The sequence below is a fragment of the Megascapheus bottae genome, chromosome 3 (genome assembly GCF_031878675.1).
Source record: "Megascapheus bottae isolate mThoBot1 chromosome 3, mThoBot2.hap1, whole genome shotgun sequence".
Taxonomy (NCBI): Eukaryota; Metazoa; Chordata; class Mammalia; order Rodentia; family Geomyidae; genus Megascapheus; species Megascapheus bottae.
In genome coordinates this window covers 36012942-36037797 of record NC_143511.1, presented here as the reverse complement: position 1 = coordinate 36037797, position 24856 = coordinate 36012942, and the positions used below count along the sequence as shown (strand labels likewise).

Here is a 24856-nt window from a genome sequence, read left to right as displayed (position 1 = left end):
CTGATTGCCCTTGATGTTCTCAATGTTGTATAACCATTACCTGTATGTAGTTCCAAGACAAGTCACTTCACAAAGGAAATTGCACATCCATTAAGCAGTGATTCTTCCCTTCTTCTCTCACCCTCTGTTACCACTACTTGGTCTGTGTCTCTGGATTTGCCTGTAAGGAACATTGCTTGTGGATTAAATCAATCAGTAGTAGTACTTGTATGTCTGGAAATTTTAGCTAAAGTAATATGTTGATGTTAATCCATGTTGTTAGATGTATCTGAACTTTTATTGTTTATTCCTTTTTAAAGTGTAAATGATATTCCTTTGTATCTATTTTATTTATCAGTTATATTATGTATTTTATCAATTCACTGGTCGTAGGAGATGTGGGCTGTTACTGTGGTTCCTATTGTGTTTTATGTACAATGATTTGTTTGAATGCCTGTCCCTAGCTCTTTGGTGTATCATTATGGAACTTCAGGGTCACATTGTACTCTCTATTGTTTATTTCTGAGGAATCCAATCTTTTCCCATCCTGCTTGCACCATTTTACATTTTCTCAGCTGAGAAAATTATGAGGATTACAATTTCTCCTCATCCTTTTACATACCTACAAAGAAGTATAGCCACTCAGTGGGTATGAAATGTTTTATTTGTGTAGTTCTCTAGTAAGAACTTGAATGTTATATCATGTGCTAGTTGGACATTTATCTTTTTTAGAGAAATGTTTGTTCAAGGCATTTGACCATTTTGAAATAAGATTGTCTTTTTATTGTTGAGTTATCAGAGTTCCCTATACAGTGTGGATGCCAAATGTTTATCAGAAACTTAATTTGCAACTGTATTTTTTCACTTGCCATTTTACTATGTTGATATTTGAAGCACAAAACTTTTCAATTTTGACCAGTCAGTCTAGTTTATTTTTTTTTTCTTTTGTTGCTCATGCTTTTTTGGTATTATGTCTAGTAATCCATTGCAAAATCCAAAGTTGTAAAGATTTACTTCATTTTTTTCTAAGAATTTTATAATTTTTGATCTTGTATTTAGAGTGCTGACCCTGTACATTCGTATAGGGTATGAGGTTGACATTTAACTTCATTTTTTGTATGTGGCTATCATTTCTTGAAGATTATCCTTTACCCAATTTGATAGAAAAACATTGAATAACATTGTAATAACCCTTGTCAAAAATGAGCTGGCAATTGATCTTTGGTTTTATTTCTGGGATCTCAGTTCTATTCAGTTGGCCTGTGCATCTAGCTAGCCATATGCCAGTGCCACAGTGTTTGGATTACCATAGCTTGGTAGTAAATTTAGAAATTGGGACGTGTAAGTCTTCTGTGGGTCATGGGGCTTGAACTTGGCCTGGGTGCTGTCCCTGAGCTCTTCAGATCAAAGCTCCCTCCCTACACTTGAGCCAAGCCCCACTTCCTGTTTTTTCTAGAAGTTGATTGGAGATAAATAAGAGTCTCAGGTTCTTTTGTGCTGGGCTGGCTTTGAACCTTGATCCTCGGATCTTAGCCTCCTGAGTAGCTAGGTTTACAGGCATGAGCCACCGCTTGGCTTAACTTTTTTTTTTTTTTTCCAATCATGGGACTTGAACTCTGGGCCTGGATGCTGTCCCTGAGCTCTTCATCTCAAGGTTACCACCCTACCCCTGGAGCCACAGCCCCACTTCTGGTTTTCTAGTGGTCAACTCAGGCCACTATGCCTGGCCAAGTCTCTTAACTTTATTATTTTCTTTTTTCCTCCTTTCTCCCTCCCTTCTTTGTAATCTTGCAGAAGAACTTTTAGCTGCTTATCATTGTGTCTATTGTCTGCTTTGGGAATTGTTTTGTTTTGTTTCTTTTCCTGGTACCAGGATTTGAACTCAGTCACTCATACTTGCTTGGCTGGATTGCTCACTCACTTGTCCTGGTGCTCTACTACTGGAGCCACATCTTTATTTAGCTCATCTTTTAGAGACTGCTTTTAGGAATAAAAGGAAACTCCCTCAGAATAATAAAGGCCATGTATAAAAACAGTACAGCTAGCCAGGAGTTTATGTCTGTAATCCTAGTTCTTCTGGAGTATGAGATCCAGAGCATTATGGTTGACAGTTCATCATACTAAAAAAGAAAATTAAATATTTACCTCCTAGTCCATATAAAATCAATTAACAGGTTAATTATAAGATCTAAAGTTACAAAACTCTTAGAGAAAAAACGTGAAATAAGTGCTCATGACTTTGGATTTTGCAATGGATTACTAGATGAGCAGCAAAAGAAAAAAAAACTAGACTGCTTGATCAAAATAGAAAACTTTTGTATATCAAAGATCAATAGAGGAAAAAAATAACTGAATGGCAGAAAATATGTACATGTTACATATCCGATAAGCATCCCCGCATGCTAAAGAGCTCTTACAGCTGCTCTACAATAAAAGACAAATTCAAATTTCTCTATTCCTTAGAGAGAGAGAGAGAGAGAGAGAGAGAGAGAGAGAGAGAGAGAGAGAGAGAGAGAGATAGAGAGAATGGGAGTGTATGGTATGTTTACTGGCTGTCAAATCCATGCTTGGCAAGCATTCTGCCACTGAGTTACATTCCTATCCCTTTTTGAAAGTTTATATGTTCCTAGGATTTTATCCAAGTTGCCTTAATTGTTGGACTATAATTGTTCATGATATTTTATAACAGTTCTTTTTGTTTTCTTAAGGCCAATAACAATGTCTATAGTTTCATTTAGTTTTAGTAATTCGAGTCTTCTGTTTCTTTCTTGGTCAGTCTAGCTAAGTGCTTATCAATGTTAGATTTGGTTGATTTTTCTCATTGCTGGCTTCATTTATACATAAATATTTTACTTGCCCTCACATTTAAGAGATCCACACTGGGATGAGAGAAAAAGCTCAGGCATGCTTCTCTCTCATCAGGTGATACTTGAGGGATGTAGGAAGTCAGGAATAGTGCCTTCCTGGATGCTTAGCCTGGGAGCAAATGTTCCTGAGGAAGTTGCTCCAGTCACCCTGAGCTTCCCTCCCCCGGAGCCCATGTCCCCAGTGGCTCCAATCCAGGGAGGGCCTGGTGGTCTTTCTTGACATTGCCAAGGTGACTGTGAGTGAATGTCTCAGAGCCTGGGCTGAGGGGCCTCTAGTCTCATCTCATGCAAGAGTGACAAACAAAGTGACATTTGGTTTTTTGTCTGTTTGTTTGCCAGTCCTGGGCTTGAGCTCAGGGCTTGAGCATTGTCCGTGGACTTTTCTCCAGGCCAGAGCTCTACCACTTGAGCCACAGCATCACTTCCAGCTTTTTTTTTTTTTCTCCAATATATGTGGTACCGAGGAATCGAACCTGAGTCTTCGTGCATGCTAGGCAAGCATGCTACCAGTAGGCCAAACTCCCAGCCCATTAAGTGTAAGACCAGTGCTAACATTTGCACTGCAGTATGTACTGTGTTCACAATGGTTTGAATTTAGGCAGTAGAAGAGGGAAAGCCTCACCAATTCCCAACCCTGATGTAGCTGAGCCAACTTGCAGCATCTGGTCTAATCTCCAGGCTCTGTTCATCTGTGACATTACCCAGCTAGTCTTGTCATTCATGCCCACATCGGCCATGGACATGGTTTCATCAGGGGAGGGACACTAGACAGTAGAGTCTATTCCTGTAAATGGACGAATAAGTTGTTTCTCATTTCCTCTCACTTCCCTTGCTCTCCCCTCATTATTTCAATTTGTAACTAAGATAAGAAACTAACAAGTTGAGCCAGGTACTACAGGCTCATGCCTGTAATCCTAGCTACTAAGGAGGATGAGATCTGAGGATCACAGTTTGATGCCAGCTGAGGCAGACAAGTCCTTGAGACTCTTACCTGTAATTAGCTACCAGAAATCTAAAAGTGGGGTGGTGGCTCAAAGTGGTAGAGCTCTAGCCTTTAACAAAAGTGCTCAGGGACAGCACCCAGGCCCTGAGTCCAAGTCCCATGATGGACAAAAGCAACAACAGAACAATAACAAAAACTTGTGCGATGGATTTTTTTCAGAGTCCATTTGTTGGGGTAAGCTTCCCATCTAGTGGAAACAGGGGACCAGCTTTGGCACATACACTACCCACAGGAATCATCTTGTTGCTATTTCCTAGTCTCTTCACTTTTACATCTTAGTGTTAAAAATGTTCTGCTAATTTTGATGGAAATAAAACTGGTATCAGCTCCTTCAAGCTCCCACATAGAAAATAAAACAAAAGAAAAAATTCGGTTATGTTAAGTGTGACTAAAACCAATATTTGGAATCTTGGTTTTTTGATGGATTAGTAGTGTTTGACCTAAGTAAAAACTATCTGCCCAGTGCCTGTTGATAGTTTCCAGGTGATCAAGGAGAAAATGCCACATCATCATCATCATTGTTATTTGGTAGTAATGGGGTTTTGAACTCTCCTTGGTCTTGCTTTGCTGGGCTGGGCTGAGTTCTCACTTATCACATAGTAGAGATGGCTGCTCTTTTGCTGCATGTGTGTGTGTATGTGTGTGTACGCATGTGCTTTTGCGTGCGCACACATGCATATATGTGCGTGTGACAGTCCTGGGGCTTGAACTCAGGGCCTGGATGCTGTCCCTGAACTTTTTTTTTTTTTTTTTGCCAGTCCTGGGCTTGGGCTCAGGGCCTGATCACTGTTCTTGGACTTTCTCAATACTTAGCACTCTATCACTTGAGCCTCAGCACCACTTCCAGCTTTTTTCTATGTATGTGGTACCGAGGAATCGAACCCGGGTCTTCATGCATGCTAGGCAAGCACTCTACCACTAGGCCAAACTCCCGGCCTCTGTCCCTGAACTTTTGTACTCAAAGTTAGTGCTCAATCACTTGAAATATACCTCACTCCATTTCTGGCTTTTTGATGGTTTATTGGAGATAAGAGTCTCAATGACTTTCCTGCCAGACTGGCTTTGAACTGTGATCCTCATATCTCAGCCTCTTGAGTAGCTAGGATTACCAACATGAGCTACCAGTTCTGGGCTCTTTTGTCACTTTTTTAAAAAATTGCCGGGATAATATATTAGAGGGGTTATAGTTACATTTGTTATTTTGTCATTTTTAACCAGAAGCATCTGTTGCTGGATTTGAGACTCTAGAAGCCTGTCAATATTTTACAACATATCCTTTAACACCATCATCATTTCCTAAATGCTTCTCTAGTGATCAGGCCGGTGGCTGCTTAGTAGGAAGCGCTCTTCTGGGATAAGTGTCCAAGCAAGCTTGTAGGAGCCTGGATGAAGTCCAGGGATGGAGCAGGGCAGGCCGTAGTGCCTGCCACAGAGGCCTTGTCATGAACTCTCTGAGGCAGAACGAGGCTGGTGTCCATATGGGGTGGCACTAGGCTGTCTGGGTATGTCCTGTGCTCCAGAATGCTTCATGGGGAAGTGATGAATGTGGCTTGGCTGAGACACCCTCTTGCCATTCTTGGGTCGTGGATTGCCAGGGTGGTGGTGGCCCTCACTGAGGTAGTCTTTGGATGAGTGGCCTGTTCAGTGGCTCTGCATAATGACCATCTCTGACACTGGGTCTGGACCATACTCTCCACATAAGGCCGTTCTATTTGGCGTAGTCCCATTCTGTAAGCAGGGACCCTCCCTCAAGCTGGGCGTGTGGAAGCTGCTGAGGGAGGTGAGTAAGCATCATGGTCTGTCTCCTTCCATTTCAGCTGTGTTGGGGTAGAAGAAGAGGAGGCTCCAGACATTGATATTTACCACTGCCCAAACTGTGAGAAAACCCATGGAAAGTCCACACGTAAGTACTACAGTCTGGGTAGTAATCTTGTGTTGTTGACCAAAGCTGCATACATTTATCTGGGTTGCCGAAGAGCAGGGTTTTCGCTGGGCATCAGCCTTATCCTTGTGCTGCTGGGGCTGACATGTACTTGGTAGCTCCTGATGGCAGTGCTATAGCCTGAGAATTCTGGTACCTGGAGATTGCTCCAGCCTAGCTTACTGTACATTATAGGATACCAACTCCCTCCTGTTCAAAGACATTACTACCAGTGACCCCAGATCAGCTCAGTCAGGCTTCAGGTAGTCTTGAATGAGGAGGGGTTGGGGGAGATCCCTGCTTTGGGATCAAAGAGTGATTATAAGTCATAGCTCCTTTAGGCATGTAGGGTGAGAAGGAGTCCTGAGACTGAGGGTTCTTCCATGTGCGCGTATATGTGCGTGCATGTGTAGAGAGAGGTGCTAGGTGTGTGTAGGAGGCTGGTCCTTAGGAGAAGTGTTGAGTTTTGCTGTGTCCATGGACTTCCCAGCTTTTTTACTGGCTCTTAGATTCCCATCTGAGTTCTGTTTCAGGGCTATGGGTATGAGGACCACAGAGGCCAGGTGAGACTGTTTGGTGATAGATCTCAACACCTGTCTCCCCTACAGTCAAGAAAAAGCGGACTTGGCACAAACATGGTCCAGGGCAGACACCTGATGTGAAGCCTGTACAGAACGGCAGCCAGGTCTTTATCAAGGAATTGCGGAGTCGGACCTTCCCCAGGTAAGAAGGCCTTTCTCAGGTGGGGCCTGCATGGGGCAGGCTGACCTTTCTCCCTTCACCCACTGTAACCCAGTCAGTGGAGAAGGAGCCAAGAACCTGATCAGGGAGCAGGGGATCCCCCATCTGGGCCCCAGCACTCTCATGGATGCCTGCTTTCCCCCTTCGTTGGCACCTAGCACGGGCTGGAGAGGGGGACAAAAGATTGTGCCAGTATTTACCCACTCGTCCAGAAACAAGGACATACTAAATCCACTAGCACAATGATGTTCATTGCAGCACCATTTACCATAGCAAAGATATGGAACCAATCCAGATGCCCCTCAGTTGATGAGTGGATCAACAAAATGTGGTATTTATACACAATGGAATTCTATGCTGCTGTCAGACATCGCCCTATTTGTAAGGAAATGGAAAGACAGAAAAAAATCATATTAAGTGAAGTAAGTCAGACTCAAAGGAACATAGGCTCAATGGTTTCCCTCATTTGTCATAACCAATAGAAACCTTGGGCTCTCCTAGCAGAGATTTACAATAGAGCAAAACCTAGATACATAAGGCCATATAGTATGACACTAAATGAAAGAACCTCCAGATATAGAAACAAAAGCCATATAATGAGTGATTGTTGTCCTTAATGTACTATGTTATCTCTCATCTCTTTTGCTGTCCCTTGGTTATTTCATATTGTTGCAGTATTTTCCTTGTTATCTGATATATTGTATATATGCTTAGTTGGTTATTTAAAATAGGATAGGGAAGGGGGAGAAATAAGATGAAGGGCGGGGGTAGGGGGAGGGAAATGGGGACTAAGATTTGAGAAAGGGTGTCAACGTTTGTGAAGTAGTGCACCTTCTATCTGGTGAATATAATGTTACCCTTCTAATAATTACAATAAAAAATATATGAAAAAAAAAAAAAGATTGTGCCAGTGACTTTTCTCTGGGAAGCAGGCACTTTTCTCCTTTCCTCTTGTGCCTAATACCTGCCAGGTATCCTCTCTGCACCCTAGTGGATGTCCTGAGGTGTCTGTAGAGATTTTCTTCTGCCTACACCTTTGTTCTGCCTGAGGCCCAGGCCCAGGCTGGGAGCCAGACAGGCCTCCCACAAAGGCAGACAGTGGCCCTGGGGAGAAAGGGCAGCTACTAGATGCCGTCCCCAGTCCACCTGCCCACAGCTGTCAGGTGGTTTCTTTATGTTTGACAATCTTCATTTCTTCTTCACTTTGGAAGAATATTACTGGACAAATAATGTTATGTATGTGAGGTTTTCTATTGATGCATGAAATGTTCTCTCCACTCTCTTGGTTATGTGCTTTTTGATGAGAAATCTAGTGTTGCTTTTATCCTTGGTCCTCTATGTGTCAAGTGTTTTCCCCCCTCTTCTCTCTTTTCCCCTGCCTCCATGTTTATTGAGTTGTAATTCACCCGTTTAAAGGGAAGAATTAATGGCTTTTCAAGTGTACCTAGAGTCATGGATCTTCACTGGTCAATTTTAGAACTTTTTCCTCATCCCCTCCCCAAAATCCGTTTATTCATTACCCTTGTCTTCCACCCCCTTCTCCACAGCCCTAAGCCACTGCTAATCTACTTTTATCCATATTGTATTTTCCAGGACTCCTTTTTTTTTTTTTTTTGGCTGAGTCTTATTCCATTGTATGACAAAATACTTTGTTTATCCATTCTCAAGTGATGGGCATTTAGATTGTTTCTACTTTTTGACTACTACAAATAATTCTAGTTTAAGTGTTCATGTACAAATGTTTTTGTGTAGTTATGTTTTAATTTTTTTTTCTAAGTACAATTGCTGGGTCCTATAGTAATTCATTCTCTAGTCAAGGACCTGCTAGGCTATTCTAAAGCAGGGACACACTATTTGACATTGCTGTCAGCAATATGTGGATAGCTTTTTGAGTCTGGTTATGCTAGTGTGTGAAGTATCACCTCCTGTGTTTTCATTTGCATTTCTTTGGTGACTAGAGATGCTGAATAGCCTTTCACTGTGCTAGGGGGTGGGAGGGTCTTCCTGTATCTTTCTTGGAGAAAAGCCTAGTGGGATCCATTGTCTCATTTTTTTTTGTCTTTTTATTACTGAATTGTGTAAAATGATGTTCATTATTATATATTCTACATATATGTCCCTTATCAGATATGTGACTTGGAAATACTCTTTTCTATTCTGCAGTAAAAGTACTTTTCCTTTTGTATTTTTATATCCTTTGAAGCAGAGAAGTAATTTTGGTACTGTTCAGTTTATCTGATCTTTCTCTTGTTCCTTGTGCTTTTGTTGTCATAGCTGAGAATCCTTTATCAAATCCAAGGACATGAAGCTTTATCATTGTTTTCTTCTAAAAGTTTTGTCACTGTAACAACTAGTTTATTCTTTGATACATGCTAGGTTGAAAATTTTTTAGGTATGACAACTTGTTTATAATCTTTGTTCTCTTTCGCTCTTTTTCCCTCCCCACTCTCTCCTGGTCAGTTTTTGTGCATATTGCAAGGTCTCATTCTGGATGCTCAATTCTGCCCTGTTGCTCTGTATCTCTTCTTACTCTAACACTGTGTTCTCCAGGCTGATGTCTCTTTGTAGTGAATTTAGAAGTCATGAAAGGCCATCCAACAAGGTCATCTAAATGCCTTCTCCCTCCCTGTCCCCCCCCCTCTTTCTATCTCTCTTGTGGATCATGGGGCTTGAACTCGTCTGGGTGCTGTCCCTGAGCTCTTCAACTCAAGGCTACCACCCTACCTCTACCCCTGGACCTGAATTCTTCAGCTCAAGGCTACCACCTTACCCTTAAGCCAAGCCCCACTTCCCATTTTCTAGAGGTTAATTGGAGATAAGACTCTCAGGTCCTTTTATGCCCGGGCTGGCTTTGAACTTTGATCCTCAGCTCTCAGCCTCCTGAGTAGCTAGGATTACAGGCGTGAGCCACCATGCCCAGCTTGAATGCCTTGTATTTTTATCTAACATTCCAAGTTTTGGTAGGAATCGAACATATCTTTTCCCACACAGTACACTTTTCTATTTAATATGCAATACTTCTTTCCTATTCTGTGGGTTGTACTTTTACTTTTCCATTCTGGATTTGGAATACATTTGGAACTTTGACCAGTGCAATAAGAGCTAGAGGTCTGGATTTCCCAATGCTGATCTTTACCTATCAGTCCCCTAGGTGGGAGACTTCTGTGGCTTCCCAAGCTTACTTGGCACCACCTTGGTATCCCTGCCTTTGCTCAGTTGTCTATGGTAATAGTTGTTCCTCCTCTTCTTCTTCCAGTCACTCTGTTGGTTTATCTTTAACACTGTTACTATGTGTTCAACCCAGATTTTCTTTCCTGACTTTAACTGGCTCCTCAACAAAACTGAACACCCCAGTTTCCCTTGTCATAGATGTCCTTGCTTTCTTGGGTTTTCTTGGGTTTTCCTGCCACCTATTTGCCTCCTCTACTGACTGTGCTCTCTGAGACATTTCTTGCTCACATCTTGGCTCTGGGTCCCTGTTCTGAGATTCTACAACCTTTCTCCTCTCCTGTCTTCTGTTGGCACATACCCTGGGGAAGCTGACCTTAGACCAGCTATGTTCCTAGTCTAACTCCGTATGTGCTCATTGCCCACTACTCCTGTCTCCAGGCCCCTTTGTGATATGTTGCTGTTTTCCCCAAGCCACACACAACTGTCATCTTGTGTGCTTTTTATGGACCTGTTCCCCGCATATCCAGGAGGGTCCACACACCAGGGCAATGCCCAACACACAGAGGTGAGACAGAGGACATCTGGCTATGTGATCTTGAACAGACGAGGCGCTCTCTGGGCCACACCATTCCTGGAATCTCTCTAGGATTAGTGCATATTTTCAGTCCATTGTCCTTCCACACTACCACATCCACCTCTTGGTCTGTGGTAGCAGCAGTATCCAGCAGGGGCCAGGATTAGACATTCTCACAAGGTTCACGGTGACCAACCTGGTGGAGTCCTGGGCTCTACCCCTGCCTCTTCAGCCAAGGCAGGAGTTTGGAGTAGGCAGGCCTGGACAGGACTGGGGACAATTGAAGCCTGACTTTTTAGTTTTCCATGTGACTTTAGCTCTGGGAACCTTCTCAGGGGTGGACTCTTGGTGGTTCTTTGCTGGTCATCCCTGATCCTGAAAGCTACTGCTTTTAGATAAAACTGGAATGCATGGAGCTTGACAAGTCCCACTGGATGGATGGGGAAACTGAGTCAAGGAGGGGTGGGCAAAGGGGCCTTCTATATCTGACAGTTTCTGTGGCTGCACTAAGCAGTGCCTAGGTCTCCAGGTGAATGATGTGGAAGGTGATGTCCCTTCCACCATGGAGACATGATTTCCTGAGAGTGCTGCTTTAGGATCTCACATCCCAGTGATGCAGTTGATTGTGAGGGTTGACTGGAAACCTTGGACTGATTATATCTGCCCAGGAGGGACTCTCCCTGGACATTGTTCCTTGTGGAGCTCATTTTGACAGTGCCTTATTCCCTAACCAGCCCAGACTTAGTGGAAGGATCTGTTTTGTCCTCATCCATTAAGCTGGACTGACATGAATAGTGAGAGAGGCTTTCCTAGGTCACAGCGTCTCTTGTCTCCCTGTGCTCTGTGGGTGTGGCTGCTCTGGTAGTCCCCAATGTGATGCCTTGGGCTGACCTTCCAGGGTTCGTGTAGACATATGTGGCATAAACTCTGACCCACATTTTCTCCTCAGCGCTGAAGATGTGGTGTCCCGTGTGCCAGGCAGTCAGCTCACGCTGGGCTACATGGAAGAGCATGGTTTCACTGAACCCATTCTTGTCCCCAAGAAAGATGGGCTGGGCCTGGCCGTCCCAGCCCCCACGTTCTACGTCAGTGACGTCGAGAACTATGTGGGTAAGTGTTGACTCCTTTATATCTTGTGGGGACCTGGAGCTGGGGGGCTGGACCTGGTTAACTTCCCTGGGCACATATCCTTAGCATCTTGGCCACATTCTGGGTACTGTATGAGCAGGTAAAGCCTTGGACCTCTATTCTAGGAACTCTTAGATGATACTGGGTCCACTAAGTAGACCCTGGTAGGAACCCCTTCCCTCTCAGTTGCTTTAATCATGAGAGGGACCTACTCTGATTTTTCCCCAGCTATGAATTCTGCTGTGGGATGTCACATGGCTATTCCATGGCCAAAATCCTTGAGCTATGAGGCTCCTTTCCCATCCTGGCTGCCAGCCAAGGGCCAGGCCTTCCTCACCCACACTGAAACCTGCCTCCCACACTCCCCTTCTGGGTTCGTCTAGGATTTTGCTGATGCTTTTTGTAACTGCTATCACATGCCCACTTGCAGCCATAACTCTGACATGCCCAGTCAGGGCACATGTGAGTGAGAAAGGTGTTGCATGGTGAGTGAGAGGCAGACTTAGCTTTGTAGTAACTCTGGTGGGGCTGGCAGCTGCCAGGCTGGGCTCTGAGATCTCTGTGGTTACTGAACTCAGGTACTGGTGGGGATATCTTGGGTAGACATGATAAGCTGTGGACACATTGCTCTGAGCTTGCCTGTCCACATCGTTGGAGCCCACAGTGGGTGGGTTCTGGGGTCCAGTGAGAACACCAGGCACATGGTGGCTTCCGCGTGGGAAGCCATTGTATTTCTTTTTCAGCAGCGGGACAGGATAACATGGACTAAGGGAACTGTGAGACCTCTGGGAAGAGGGCACTCATCCTGGGCTGGAGTTAAAGGGATTGGGAGATCTGTGGAGGAGGCTTATTCTGAGGGACTCTTCTCAAAAGGGTGTGCAGATAGGGTATGGTTGTGTCTGTGCTGTGCCAGGGGTAGTCTTTGGCCAGCAGTGATTGACTGTGGGTAGATGGGGTAGCTGTTACTGCTCTTCTCCACCATGCTGGTGAACCAGCCTCCTCCTACCTTTTCCATGAAGGTGGTAGAGTTTACCAGGCATACAGAAGTCTGGCTCTGCTCACCAGGGACTGCCTTTCTCCTATACCATGTCAGCCTTGTTCAGGGATGCTTCTGCCACTGAGAACTACTGTTTAGGGAGTGCTCTCCCCTCCCCGCCCAGCCAGGCATTTCCCTCAGCTCTTGTGATGTAGGAGTGACTTTCATCTCACTCATAGTAGGAGATGGGAACCTACTCTGTTATGGCCTGAGGCTGCCCCAGCTACTAGAGCCCCATCCTCGATAGTTAGGCCTATGGAACAGGAAAGATCTGTTTCTTTTTTTTAAATTTTTTATTGTCAGGGTAATATATAGAGGGGTTACAGTTACATTCGCCGGGTAGTAGGTGCATTACTTCTCACACATTGATACCCCTTCTCAGGTTTTTGTCCCCATTTCCCTCCAAGAATGGGCAAGATATGCTTCTTAAAGGTGTTTATTGTTTATAAGTTTCTCTTTCATTCATTCATTTATTTAAATTATGGAACTTTTAAAATACATGAAATGAAAGAAATGAAAAGTATGCCAGGTGCACCTTCACTGGCCACAAACCACCGCTTCCTGCTGCTCTTCTGTCATCTCCATTTTTCTTTGGCTTGGAGTATTTTAAAGCAGATCACCTTTTCACTGGTAAAACTCAGTATGCAGTTCTCACAGCTGATTTATTTTTTTTTTAATTGTAAAGGTGATATACAGAGGGTTTACAGCTACATGGGTGAGGTAATGGGTAGATTTCTTTTTGAACAATATCACCTCTTCCTTCATTTTCCCCTAGTTTCTTCTCCTTCCCAACCCGTTTACCCCACGAAGTTGTATAGTTCATTTTCAACACAGGTCTAGTGAGTGTCACTGTTGCATTTGCTTCACACTTTGTCCCACCATCTCTGTGCTTCCCCTTCCCCTCTCAAGTCACATAAACTTACATACAGGACAAAAGGTACAGAAATCAAAAACAGCAACAATAGGAGAAAACCAGAAAAACAAATTCCACAAAAAATAAAATTAAAAAAACCTTGTTTCTCTGGGCACAGTGGCTCACACCAGTAATCATAGCTACTCAGGAGGCTGAGATCTGAGGATCATGGTTCAAAGCTAGCCCAGGCATTAAAGTCTGTGAGACTTATCTCCAATTAACCACTAGAAAACTGGAAGTGGGCTGTGGCTCAAGGGGTAGGTTGGTAGCAAGCCCATGACCATGTTTTTATTTCTTGGAGTTCATTTCAATAAGCATTTCTGGGGGGAGGGGAGGGAGAGTTGGTTTCAGGGCTTGAATTCTGGGCTTGGGCACTGTCCCTGAGCTCTTCAGCTCACACTAGCACTTTACCCACTTGAGCCACAGCGCCACTTCTGATTTTATGGTGGTTAATTGGAGATAAGAGTTTCATGAACTTTCATGCCTGGGCTGGCTTTGAACTGCAATCTTCAGATCTCAGCTTCATGTATAGCTAGGATTACAGATGTGTGCCACTGATAGTCGGCTCGATAAGCATTATTTTACATGATCATATGCACATAGCTGTTGAGCAGCTTTTAAAATTTTTAATTTGATTTTGTTGTAAAGATGATGTACTACGGGGTTACGGTTATATAAGTAAGGTAATGAGTACATTTCTTGTTGAACATTGTTACCCCCTCTTTCATTTTCTTTTACTTTCTTTCCTTCCCGACTCTTCCCCGCTTAAGTTCATTCCCAACCGAGCATCTTGAGGGTATTGCTGTTGCATGGTTCACCCTGTGTCTTTGGTTCATCATTTTGTTATTTCCCTTTCTCTTTCCCCAAACCTAAACTTATATACAAGAGACAGGCTACCAGAATCAAGAGCAGTGACTACAGGGATAAACCAAAGGGGGAAAGGAAAAAAGAAAGAACTCACTATCCACAATAACAACAACATCTTGTTTCCATATCTTGGAAATAGCATCTTTTAAATGGTCATACATACGTAGCTATTGAGCTGCTGTGATCCTCTGCTAGGATTATCCTAGACATACTAATTGTTACAAATAGGGGAAACCATGATCCTATATTTCTTTGGGTCTGGCTTAATTCACTTAATAGGATTTTTTTCCAAGTCTTTCCATTTTTTTTTATGAATGGGATGATGTCAGTCCTTTTGATGGAAGTATAGAATGCCATGGTGTACATATACCACATGTTCTGCATACATTCATCTGCTGAGGGGCATCTGGGTTGCTTCCATATCTTATCTATGGTAAATAATGCAGCTGATTTTAAATATTAATTCTGTCATCATACTCTACAATTACTTAACAGTAATTCCTTGATGGAGTCTGAGATCCACTTTAATTCTGTCTTGTATGACAGTTCCTTCAACAGAACCTTTTTTTACACTGGTCTTTTAAAATCAGAATTCAAGCAAGACTACATATAACATTTGGTTTTTATATCCTGAAGTCTCTTTCTCTCTGACAAGCTCCTGTCTGTGGCACAATAAGAGAAAGGAGCTATGCCATCTCTCATTTCTGGGTCATGGCTGTCAGTCCCTGTGGTGTGGCTTAGTAAGTTCCCATATCCCAGGTGTTTCCTGTAAATACAAGCTCAGAAGCCTGTGGGGGTCAGGCTCAGATTGTGGTAGGTTGTTCCCTTGGGCCCTGTGCCTTCACAGAGAGAACTTTCTCAGGGCCTGGCATACGTTTGGTGATGTCACCACAGCCATTGGAGCCTTGCAGTTGAAGCCACCCATGCTGTCCCTTCATTGACTGAGTCTTCTGTAAAGACTTTCCCACCTCAATTAGCTGACTGCCCTAAGCTTTTCCTCATCAAAACAAACATTTTTCCCTCACTCCTCCATTGATCCGTTTTTAGAATAATGAGTTAGTATCTATATTAGTTAGCTTTATGTCACTTAACAAAATGTCTTAGGCAAATAGCTGACAAGGGGAAAAGATAGGTTTTTGAAGGTCCCCAGCCCTGATCCCATACTTGTGGGACTTGAACAGAGGTGGGATATGGAAGGAAGGTATGGTGAAGCAGACTGTTCCATTATGAGCCAGCAAGCCAAAGGAAAAAAAAAAACCCAATAGCCTCTTCAAGTCCTACCCCTACCTAGTGACCTAACTTCCCTCCCACTCAGCCCCACCTCCCAAAGATCCCATTTCCTATCATGTCACTGGCTGGTGACTAAGCCTTTATTTAGCACATAGGCCTTTGGGGGACATTTACCAAACCATAGTATTATACTACTCATGTAACATGTAGGGTCCTTGATATTTTAATTTTTGTATCATTCAGGATAATGTTTATGCTAATTTGTATTTGTTGTGTTTGTGAAACTCAGGTTGACCAGGCCACTATAGGTTTAGTTTCTGACCTGGCTCCCCTCTCTGAGGCCTGAGATTGACCACCTCACAGCCTCACCTATGTCTTTTGATAACTGCAGAAAGCACTGAGGAATGGCAGCTAAAGGAGACTTGGTGCTCAGAGTCCCTTAAGTTGAAATCCACCCTCCCTGCCTATTCTGGGTTACCGCCCTATCTGAGGGAAGCTGACAGTGTCAGGGTTTGCTCCCATGTTTGTCTTCAGGGAGGCCATGCCACCTCCTAGAAATGTTCACTCTTCCTCCAATCCTCCAGGGCCTGAGCGGAGTGTGGACGTGACAGACGTCACCAAACAGAAGGACTGCAAGATGAAGCTGAAGGAATTCGTGGACTATTATTACAGCACCAATCGCAAGCGTGTCCTCAACGTCACCAACCTCGAGTTCTCTGATACCAGGTGATGGAGATACCCTAGAGGCAGTCCCCAAGGGCCCAAAACGAGCTGATTTCCTTCCCTGGGCTGGCAGCTTCCAGGAGAGACATGACAGGACTGTGAAGTGCTTGCACACAGTACCTGCTGTTTCTTTTTTCTTAAAGTACAGCAGTAACACACTGAACAATTCAGACAAAAGGAGCTGAAAGGAAGTCAGCCTGACCAGGCTCACACTCCTAGAGAGAATTATGGTGAGGTGTGGAGCAGTCCCTTCCAGAATGACTCACTGTGACACACACACTACTGATGTGTACCTAGACACATGTGCATACTGAGAAAAAGACACTGGCAAACTTGTGAATCTTCCTGATTTACCGATAGGTGCATACTCAGAACACTGACACATGGACCACCACAGGTGCTTATCCACGCAGTTTGTGGCCCATGGACCCACTGGCACACATACACCTTTCCTCTCCCTGGCACCTATGACACATGTCACATGCATGTCCCCTTGCACATGCATGCCATTTGCAAACACATACCCCCTCAATGTTCCCTTCATACAAACCCCTCACATACACATCCTTCACATTCATGCCTCTCACATACCCACTGCACATACATATCCTGTGCACACATATGCCTCTCATGCATGCCCCATATCCACACATGCTCTGTAACCTCTGTCCTGCCTCCCATCAGGCCTTTCTATTCTCCAACTGGCCCTTCAGGAAAGATGTGGAATATTCCCCAACATGAGGCGTGAGTGGCTAGGAATGCATTTGTTTTTGCATTACTTCCACTTTGCCCTCTTCCAGGAAGCATAAAGAGATAACACAGGAGCAAAATGGAGGTGTAGGAAAAACAGTCTATGCCAGGAGCCACAGAAAAGGAATGTAACTGGGGGCACTTGCTTTCTAGCAACAAAGGCAAAAATGGGTAGAATATGGGAATGGAGAAGGTACCCCCCATGTATTAAGGATTTTCTCCATGGTTATAGTCTAAGTTATGAATTATTCTGGTACCAGAGAACATAGAGTCCTGTATCCATAAGTTTGTTGTCCTGCTGCTTGGTCCATCCAGAGATATCAGGTGATGGAGCTAGGGAGAGAGATGCTTTGCCTTCCTGTGTCTCCTGCCTCGTCCAAGGACCACTTGGGGAGACTCGGAGGGATCATTTGTGGCTTTTTTTTTCTTCCCAGTCCTGGGGCTTGACCTCAGGGCCTGAGCACTGTCCTTGGGCTTTCTCAAGGCTAGAGCTCTACCACTTGAGCCAAAACACATTTCCAGCCTTTTCTATGTACATAGTACCAAGGAATCAAACCCAGGTCTTTGTGCATGCTAGGCAAGCACTCTACCATAGGTCAAACTCCCAGCCTCATTTGTAGCTTTTGTTGGTACTTACATACCAGAGCATTCTTGTGAGCTAGGCCATTGCTCTGGTACAAGCTCTGAGAATTCGTGCACTGACCAAGAAGAAGGAAGCCTGTGCCTCATTGGAAAGTTGTCCACAAGATACAGTGGTCAGGCCCAAGCTCACTGGCTGTCATGGTGACTCCCAGGCTACACTGCCTGCAGTAGCTTGTAGTAACCCCGAGAAGTGCCCACTGTGCAGTGAGCTGTGGGGATGATGTGTCAACTGTCTGCCGTGAAGGCACTCATATCACATCTGGTGGCAGAACCAGACTTGTAGTCTGCAGCAGTATTTGCTTTGAGATCTTTGAGATGAAAGCTCCCTTCCACTGGTAAAGACACAGGTGGAAATAAAGATTTTATTTCTCATAGGTCCTGTGGGTACATGACCTGCCTGGAGGTCACATGTGGAGCTGGCAGGCCCAATCAGGGAGAAGCAGGGATCTCTGGGTCAGAGTCTGCAGAGTCCAGGACTTTATCCATTTAGGATTCACTCAGGAAATTTTAGTTGGTGGGTTATAGTAGGCAGGCATCCTGAGGTCACACTGTGCCACACAGTGCACCGCAGTCCCTGCAGAGTGCGTGGATCAGCTGGGCTGGTTAGGTTGTATGTGACTGTCCTTCAGGGGGTGGTTCCCAAGGCAGATGTCCAAGGCAGGGAAGAGGCTGGGATTGGAGAATGGAGCCTGCCAGACCCCCATGAGGGTTCAGCTCTTGTAGAATGGGAAAAGCCAGCTGAATGGTAAAATGTCTATGCAGCAGTAGATTACAAAGATTCACATAGACAGTCTTGTCTGTGGTGTGGGGGCCTTCAGTTAGAGAAGGAATGTGAGGGTACCACAGAGAATTTCAGATAGGATCATGGAGACTTGAGAGACCTTGCTTTACTTGAGGCAGCAAAGACTCCAAGATTTGGTTCTCTGTGGTAGCTGAAATGTTACCACTCAGAGACTTCTGAGCTTGGTGTTTTTGATGCATACATCATGGCACAGTTTATCCAGGAAGTGACATTTCACTAAATCATGGGGCAACCTTCACCTTTTGTCATTGCCCTTGGATGTGACGCAGCCAATTGACAGAGTCTACACATAGCTGGAAGTGGTGGGATGCTTGTTTTCTGCTCTGGCCAGCAGTGGCTTTTGTTCAGGTGATCCTCAGGAGGCACCACACTGAGTATGCAAAGTGCTTACTGTCAGGGCTCTGTTATGCTGCAGTACTATGAAATTCGGATCAATCAGCTGACCATTTTCCAGTTCCTAGAAAGGGAACTATCCAACAGCTAGGCCTTTTCAGCCCTATGAGAGCCCCAGATCCTCAGTAAAATAGGGATGCTGCTGCATGTAGTGAAATAGGGATATGACACACCTCATAGGACCGTTTCCACCTCAGAGGATATTAAAAAAAAAAAAAAAATGGAAGTAGGGGCTGGGAGTTTGGCCTAGTAGTAAGAGTGCTTGCTTACCATGCACAAAGACTTAGGTTCAATTCCTCAGTACCACATACATAGAAAAAAGCTAGAAATGGTGCTGTGGCTCAAATGGTAGAGTTCTAGCCTTGAGAAAGCCCGAGGACAGTGCTCTCACCCTGAGTTCAAGCCCTGGGACTGGCAAAAAAAAAAAAAAAAAAAAAAAGGAAGCAACGGGTCCTATCACCACTGATCAGTCTTCCTCCTTGGCTCCAGAATGTCCAGCTTTGTGGAGCCACCTGACATTGTGAAGAAGCTGTCCTGGGTAGAAAACTATTGGCCTGATGATGCACTGCTGGCCAAGCCCAAAGTGACCAAGTACTGCCTGATCTGCGTGAAGGACAGTTATACTGACTTCCATATTGACTCCGGTGGTGCCTCCGCCTGGTACCATGTGCTCAAGGTAAGCCTCGCCCTCAGAGCATGGCTTGCCTTGGCATATCTGTGGTATGTTTGCTAATAGTCTATGATCCCTCCAGGTCCTGCAGTATGTTTCTCACACAGGGACACTGACATGTTTGTCCTTAGGCTATGAAGCCATGGCAGGGTATATTTGGGACCAATGACAAATATGTACCTCCATTTTCTAATGGGACTGAGGTTCATTAACCATCAAATAAGGCCAGTGGGTGACTCCTAAGAGAAAGAGATGTTGGGAAGGTTTCCTAGGAGGCTTATCCAGTGCCAGGCCCACACAGAAGCTAGCCAAGAAGGCAGTGGGCTTCTGACCTGGTAGGAAGAGCTTGTGGGCTCCTTACTGGGGCAACAAGAGAAAGGCCAGAAGAAAGCACAGGTGACAGAAACCCTAAGCTTTGGGATTAACTAGCCACAAACTGAATTTCTCCACACCAGAGTGGGCTCAGGCTGGAGTGGTGGGCTCAAGTACCAGTCCTGGCTCTGAGCAAGCAGCCTTGGTATCATCTCAGCCCGGGAGCCCCAGTGCCTGAGGATGGGATTCTCACTATTGTGGGTACAGGGCCGGGCCTGGAAGCCCTGCAGCTCTCAAGAGTGGAGGTGCTAAAGACAGCTGGTTATAGTTTTATTTACCCATATGCCATGTGTAGTGCCACAGAATGATGGCATAGGGTTATGGAATGTTACCCCTGACCACACTGGGGTAGGTAGGTACAGCAGGCCTGGGCCTGATACCTGCAAATCAGAACGCATTGTCTGGTTCCCAGTAGCCTCCCAGACAGGGTAGGCTTTGTTCACCCACACCACTGTGTTCTCAGCTCTGTCTCTGCATCCCCAACATTGTGGTTTTTGCCAATGGGCTCTCTTGGCAGGGGGAGAAGATCTTCTATCTCATCCGGCCAGCCTCTGCCAACATCTCCCTTTATGAGCGTTGGCGGTCATCCTCGAACCACAGTGAAATGTTCTTTGCCGACCAGGTCGACAAGTGCTACAAGTGCACTGTCAAGCAGGGTCAGACCCTCTTCATTCCCTCAGGTGAGCAGGGTCCTGGGGATCTGGTGCCTAGGCTTACTGACCTTTGTCATTGTCATTGCACTGACCCCCACGAGACATGTCCCATCACTGGGATGTTCTGATGTCCCTGGCTGGCTGCCTGTCCCAGCCCAGTCCCTGTAATAAACCCAGCATTGGCTCCATGGCCGAGGAAGCATTAGGGCCAGGACCATTTTGGGGCTGTGTAGCAAGCCAGCTCACCACAACCTCAGGGCCTGGTTCTCTGTGACTGAGCCTCTGACACGGGAAAGACCAGTTTAGAGAACCCAAGGTAAGGGGAGCATCCATGACATCTAAGACAAGGAGGCCAAACCACAAGGTCACCATCTGCTGATTTTGAAGTGTTTGGGGGGACATCTTGAACCAGGATAGGATGGAGTGTGTCCTGAGCAGCTGAAGGCCCCTAGGTCCTCCTGGGAGAGTAAATCTGAGACTTCAAGGAGTCTGCTATCTGAAATACTTCATTTAAAAGTAGGTAATTACATCCTGTGAAGGATTTAATGGCAAGCCTGCAGTATCATCCAATGACCAATTGATGTGCAGATTTCCTAATGATTATGTATTCACTTTTTTTCCATTTTAAGTCAGGATCCAAATGAAGTCTTCCGAGTTCAATTGATATCTGAACCTCTATAATCTCTAAGGGCTCTTCTTTCCTTTCCTGGCTTCTTCACAGTCAGTTTTTTGGGGGAGGATAATTCAAGGCCAAATCCTAGCTCCCAGAGAAAGAGTGGTAGCCATAGCTCCGTCTTCTGTTGCCCTGGCATATACAAATATGTGGCTTAGCTTTACTGTCCTTGGTTGCTCTGCTCCCCCAGAGTGGCCTGGGCACATTCCCTTTGCTCCTGGACCTAAGCTTCCTTGTTTGCCTCATGCAGCACTGGATTGGACAGTGCACTACCTTTGGTGTGTTCTCTCAGAAGGTGGAGGGGTCTGGAGCAGCATAGCAGTGCTAAGCAGTGAAGAGTCAATGGTGGACTAAGGCAGCCCTGACAGGAGCTTGGAGTCTGTTAGTCACGGGTAGCCTCCGAGTGTGGAGGTTAGCCTTGCCCTTCTCTGTTTCTCCCAGGCTGGATTTATGCCACGCTCACGCCTGTGGACTGCCTAGCCTTCGCGGGACACTTCCTCCACAGCCTGAGTGTGGAGATGCAGATGAGGTAGTGCCCACAGTGCCGGGTGCTCTCTGGCCTCACCTGGCAGGTCTCCCTATGACTGGGTTGCTGTGATGACCACTGTGGCCTGCATTCTAGATAGGCCTGACCTAAGTGGGGGAGGTTGGCTCCAGAGGTGTTGGGTCTAAAAGTGCTAGAGGTGAGAGGACACTGAAGGTGTCTTCTGGGTGGCCTGGGTTTTGCCACATCCCAGTTCCTCCACCCCTATGGCCCTTCTGATGTGTGCCTCTGGTCCACCTCAGCCATGCAGGGACCTGTGGAGCTGATGGGCTGGGCTGTGGCCGGGCATAGGGCTGTTCCTTTATCATGGCTGGCTTGCTGCTTTCCTCACTGAATGGTTTTCTGCTGTGGCTTCCAGGGCATATGAAGTAGAAAGAAGGTTGAAACTGGGCAGTTTGACTCAGTTTCCCAACTTTGAGACTGCCTGCTGGTACATGGGAAAGCACCTACTGGAGGCATTCAAAGGTACCTGTCATTCTGGATTGGACATCTGAGTCTGTGTCCGTCTCAGGAACAACCAGACTTGGGGCCAGGCTAGCTGTTTTGGTCTGGGTGTTATCTTCATGTGGCCTGATTGCAACCCCTTAGCACAAAACCTGTGGGAATAAGAAGGTACCTGGAGGTGCTTGGTACAGGACCATGGGGGGGGGGGGGGGTCGGTGTGTGGCATCTCCAAGCATAATTACAACCCCTGGTGAAGACAAGGCTTGTGTATGAGACAGAGAGGGTAGAGCCAGACCTCCTGTTCAGGGTAGGAGGGCTCACCCTTCCCCTTGCTGAGTGGGTACCCCAGGTTCTAAGAAGAAACCGTTGGCAGTTGGGCAGGTAGCTGTGGGCAGAGGCCTCTGGGAAGCAGAGCCATGTGAATCCAAGGGCCTCTTGCTGGGCCTCGTGCCCACCACCCATATTAACCACTGTCTCCTCCTTAGGTTCTCATAAATCTGGGAAACAATTGCCCTCTCATTTAGTCCAAGGAGCTAAAATTCTCAATGGTGCTTTCAGGTCATGGACGAAGAAGCAGGTAGGAAGCCAATCACTCGTGTTCTTAGGTGGGGGGGATGGAGGGTGAGCTGGAAAATAGACAAAGTGGGTCCTATTCATCAGGTAACAAATGGCTGTCTGCCCGGGTTAGCCCAGCCTGACTCAGTCACACAGACAGAGCCGTCATCTCTCCATTTCTGACCCTGAGGGGCAGGGAGGATGGATGCAGGTTGAGAGAGCCCCACACCTGGGGCTCTGATGGGGAGAGTACTATAAAATGGGAGGGACAGGCAGGCGCTTAGTGAACATGCATCAGGATCTGGACAAGAAATTCTTGGGCTGCTCTTGGCCCCTCCCACTCAGAAGCCGTGTATCTTGTATGGGTGCAGCCCCCGCCAACTTGCTCTTCCCCTCACCCCTCGGCATTGGCTCCTTTGGGGATGTCGAGGCTGTTTCCCCACAGGTATAAAGAAGCTAGCTTTCGGTTTCTTGTCTTGCCTGGGTTGTGGGGGTTAGGTCTTACTCAGTCCCAGGCACTTTTAGGACATTGTCCCTTCAGGTCCTTTCCTTGTTCAGAGTCACCTGGCTACCGCAGCCTCCGGAAGGAGGGCTCCCTGCATGAGGGAGAGTCTATAGGGCCTTCATGAGAGGAGGCCAGGTAGGGAGCCCCATGTGCAACCTACCGTGCTCAGGATGAGCCTGGAAGGTGGCTAGTCCCCTTTTGGGGTTATCTTTCTGCTAACATCTCCCTTGGCCCCTTGGTCCTCCAGGATGGAGCAATCAAGGGGTCCTTCCTCCCATATCTCAGCCTCATGGGAAGAAGAGGTAGGCTCATGTCACCACATCCTGCAGGCCGTGGCTCAGGGGAAGCTCTGTGCCCTGGGACAGGGTGTAGCTGCCTGTGGAGTAGGTCTCACGGAGAGGCTCTTGTCAGGCAGGGTGCTCAGACCCCATGAAGCCAGGCTGGGCTCCATGGTAGCCTATTGCTCAGGCCCACTGGGCTAGACATAGTCCCACTGGCCAAGCAGAGAATGAGCTGGAGGGACATGGAGAAATTGGTCTGAGAACTGGTGTTGACCCTGCTGCCCTACAGGCTTTGGCAGAGCACGAAGATGAACTCCCTGAACACTTCAGGCCCTCGCAGCTCATCAAGGACCTGGCTAAAGAGATCAGGCTCAGCGAGGTAGGATCCCTGGAAATGAACCTTCATGGCCTGGCATCCCCTGCAGAGGGAAGCAAATACTGTCTCTGGGCTTGGGAGCCAACTAGATCGAGAGCTGCAGGTCTCTGGAGCCAATTCCTGGTGTGAGTGCATAGGGAGGGAATGATGGATGACAGCCTCGCAGATCCTCTGTGGTAGGAAACCTAGGAGGGAGCTCCTGAATCCAGCCCTGAGTTCCTACTTGGACCCTGGCAGCCCCTGGTGCTTGGGGAAGGCAGAAGTGCTGAGGATGTGAGGCCACATAAGTGCTGTAGGATGGTAAGGGCAGCGTGAGCCATCCCATGATAGAGTGGGATGGTGTGGGCGTGTCACTATCGTGTGTGCAGTGTGTGCCTCTCTGGCTGACGTACCTCCCTTAGTGTAGCTGTGAAGATCTCCTAAGTCCTGATATGGAGTCTTCCTGGCTGCCCTCTGGAAGAAACGCACATGACCCTTTTCATTCCCCACTCCAGAGCGCCTCCAAAGTTGTCCGACCAGAAGTAAACACTGTTGTCTCCTCCGATGAGATCTGTGATGGGGACCGGGAAAAGGAGGAGCCCCCATCTCCTATTGAGGCCACCCCACCTCGATCCCTCTTGGAGAAAGTGTCCAAAAAAAAGACTCCCAAGACTATGAAGATGCCTAAGCCATCTAAAATGCCCAAGCCTCCAAAGCCCCCCAAACCTCCAAAACCCCCCAAATCTCTGAAGCTCAAGGATGGAAACAAGAAGAAAGGGAAGAAGAGTCGGGAGTCAGCCTCACCCACCATCCCCAACTTGGATCTGCTTGAGGCCCATACCAAGGAAGCACTGACCAAGATGGAGCCACCCAAGAAGGGCAAGGTGGGGTCACTGCTCCTTTTTACCCCCTAGAGGCTGGGCCAGAAACCAGCTGGTGTTCTGGGTCTTTGCCCTCCAAGTTCTTTTAGCTGAGTGGGAAGGGAAAACCATCTGTAGGGCAAGGTCCCTGATGGGTACAAAAGTCTGGAGCTTTGCTGTGGGTAAAGCCTGTCCAAAGAATAT

At 46.3% G+C, this 24856-nt stretch overlaps 1 protein-coding gene across 1 annotated transcript in view; it reads left to right on the top strand.

The window, feature by feature from the left end:
* Positions 1-24856, top strand: part of Phf2 (PHD finger protein 2) — a 97194-nt gene that overhangs the window by 58747 nt on the left and 13591 nt on the right. Inside the window, exons 2-12 of the mRNA XM_090329898.1 lie at positions 5667-5752; positions 6379-6493; positions 11206-11366; positions 16015-16156; positions 19230-19416; positions 20300-20462; positions 21550-21637; positions 22011-22117; positions 22582-22673; positions 23727-23816; positions 24308-24676. Of these exons, the coding sequence (XP_090186024.1) occupies positions 5667-5752; positions 6379-6493; positions 11206-11366; positions 16015-16156; positions 19230-19416; positions 20300-20462; positions 21550-21637; positions 22011-22117; positions 22582-22673; positions 23727-23816; positions 24308-24676 (1600 nt within the window). The remainder of the gene's footprint in view (positions 1-5666; positions 5753-6378; positions 6494-11205; positions 11367-16014; positions 16157-19229; positions 19417-20299; positions 20463-21549; positions 21638-22010; positions 22118-22581; positions 22674-23726; positions 23817-24307; positions 24677-24856) is intronic.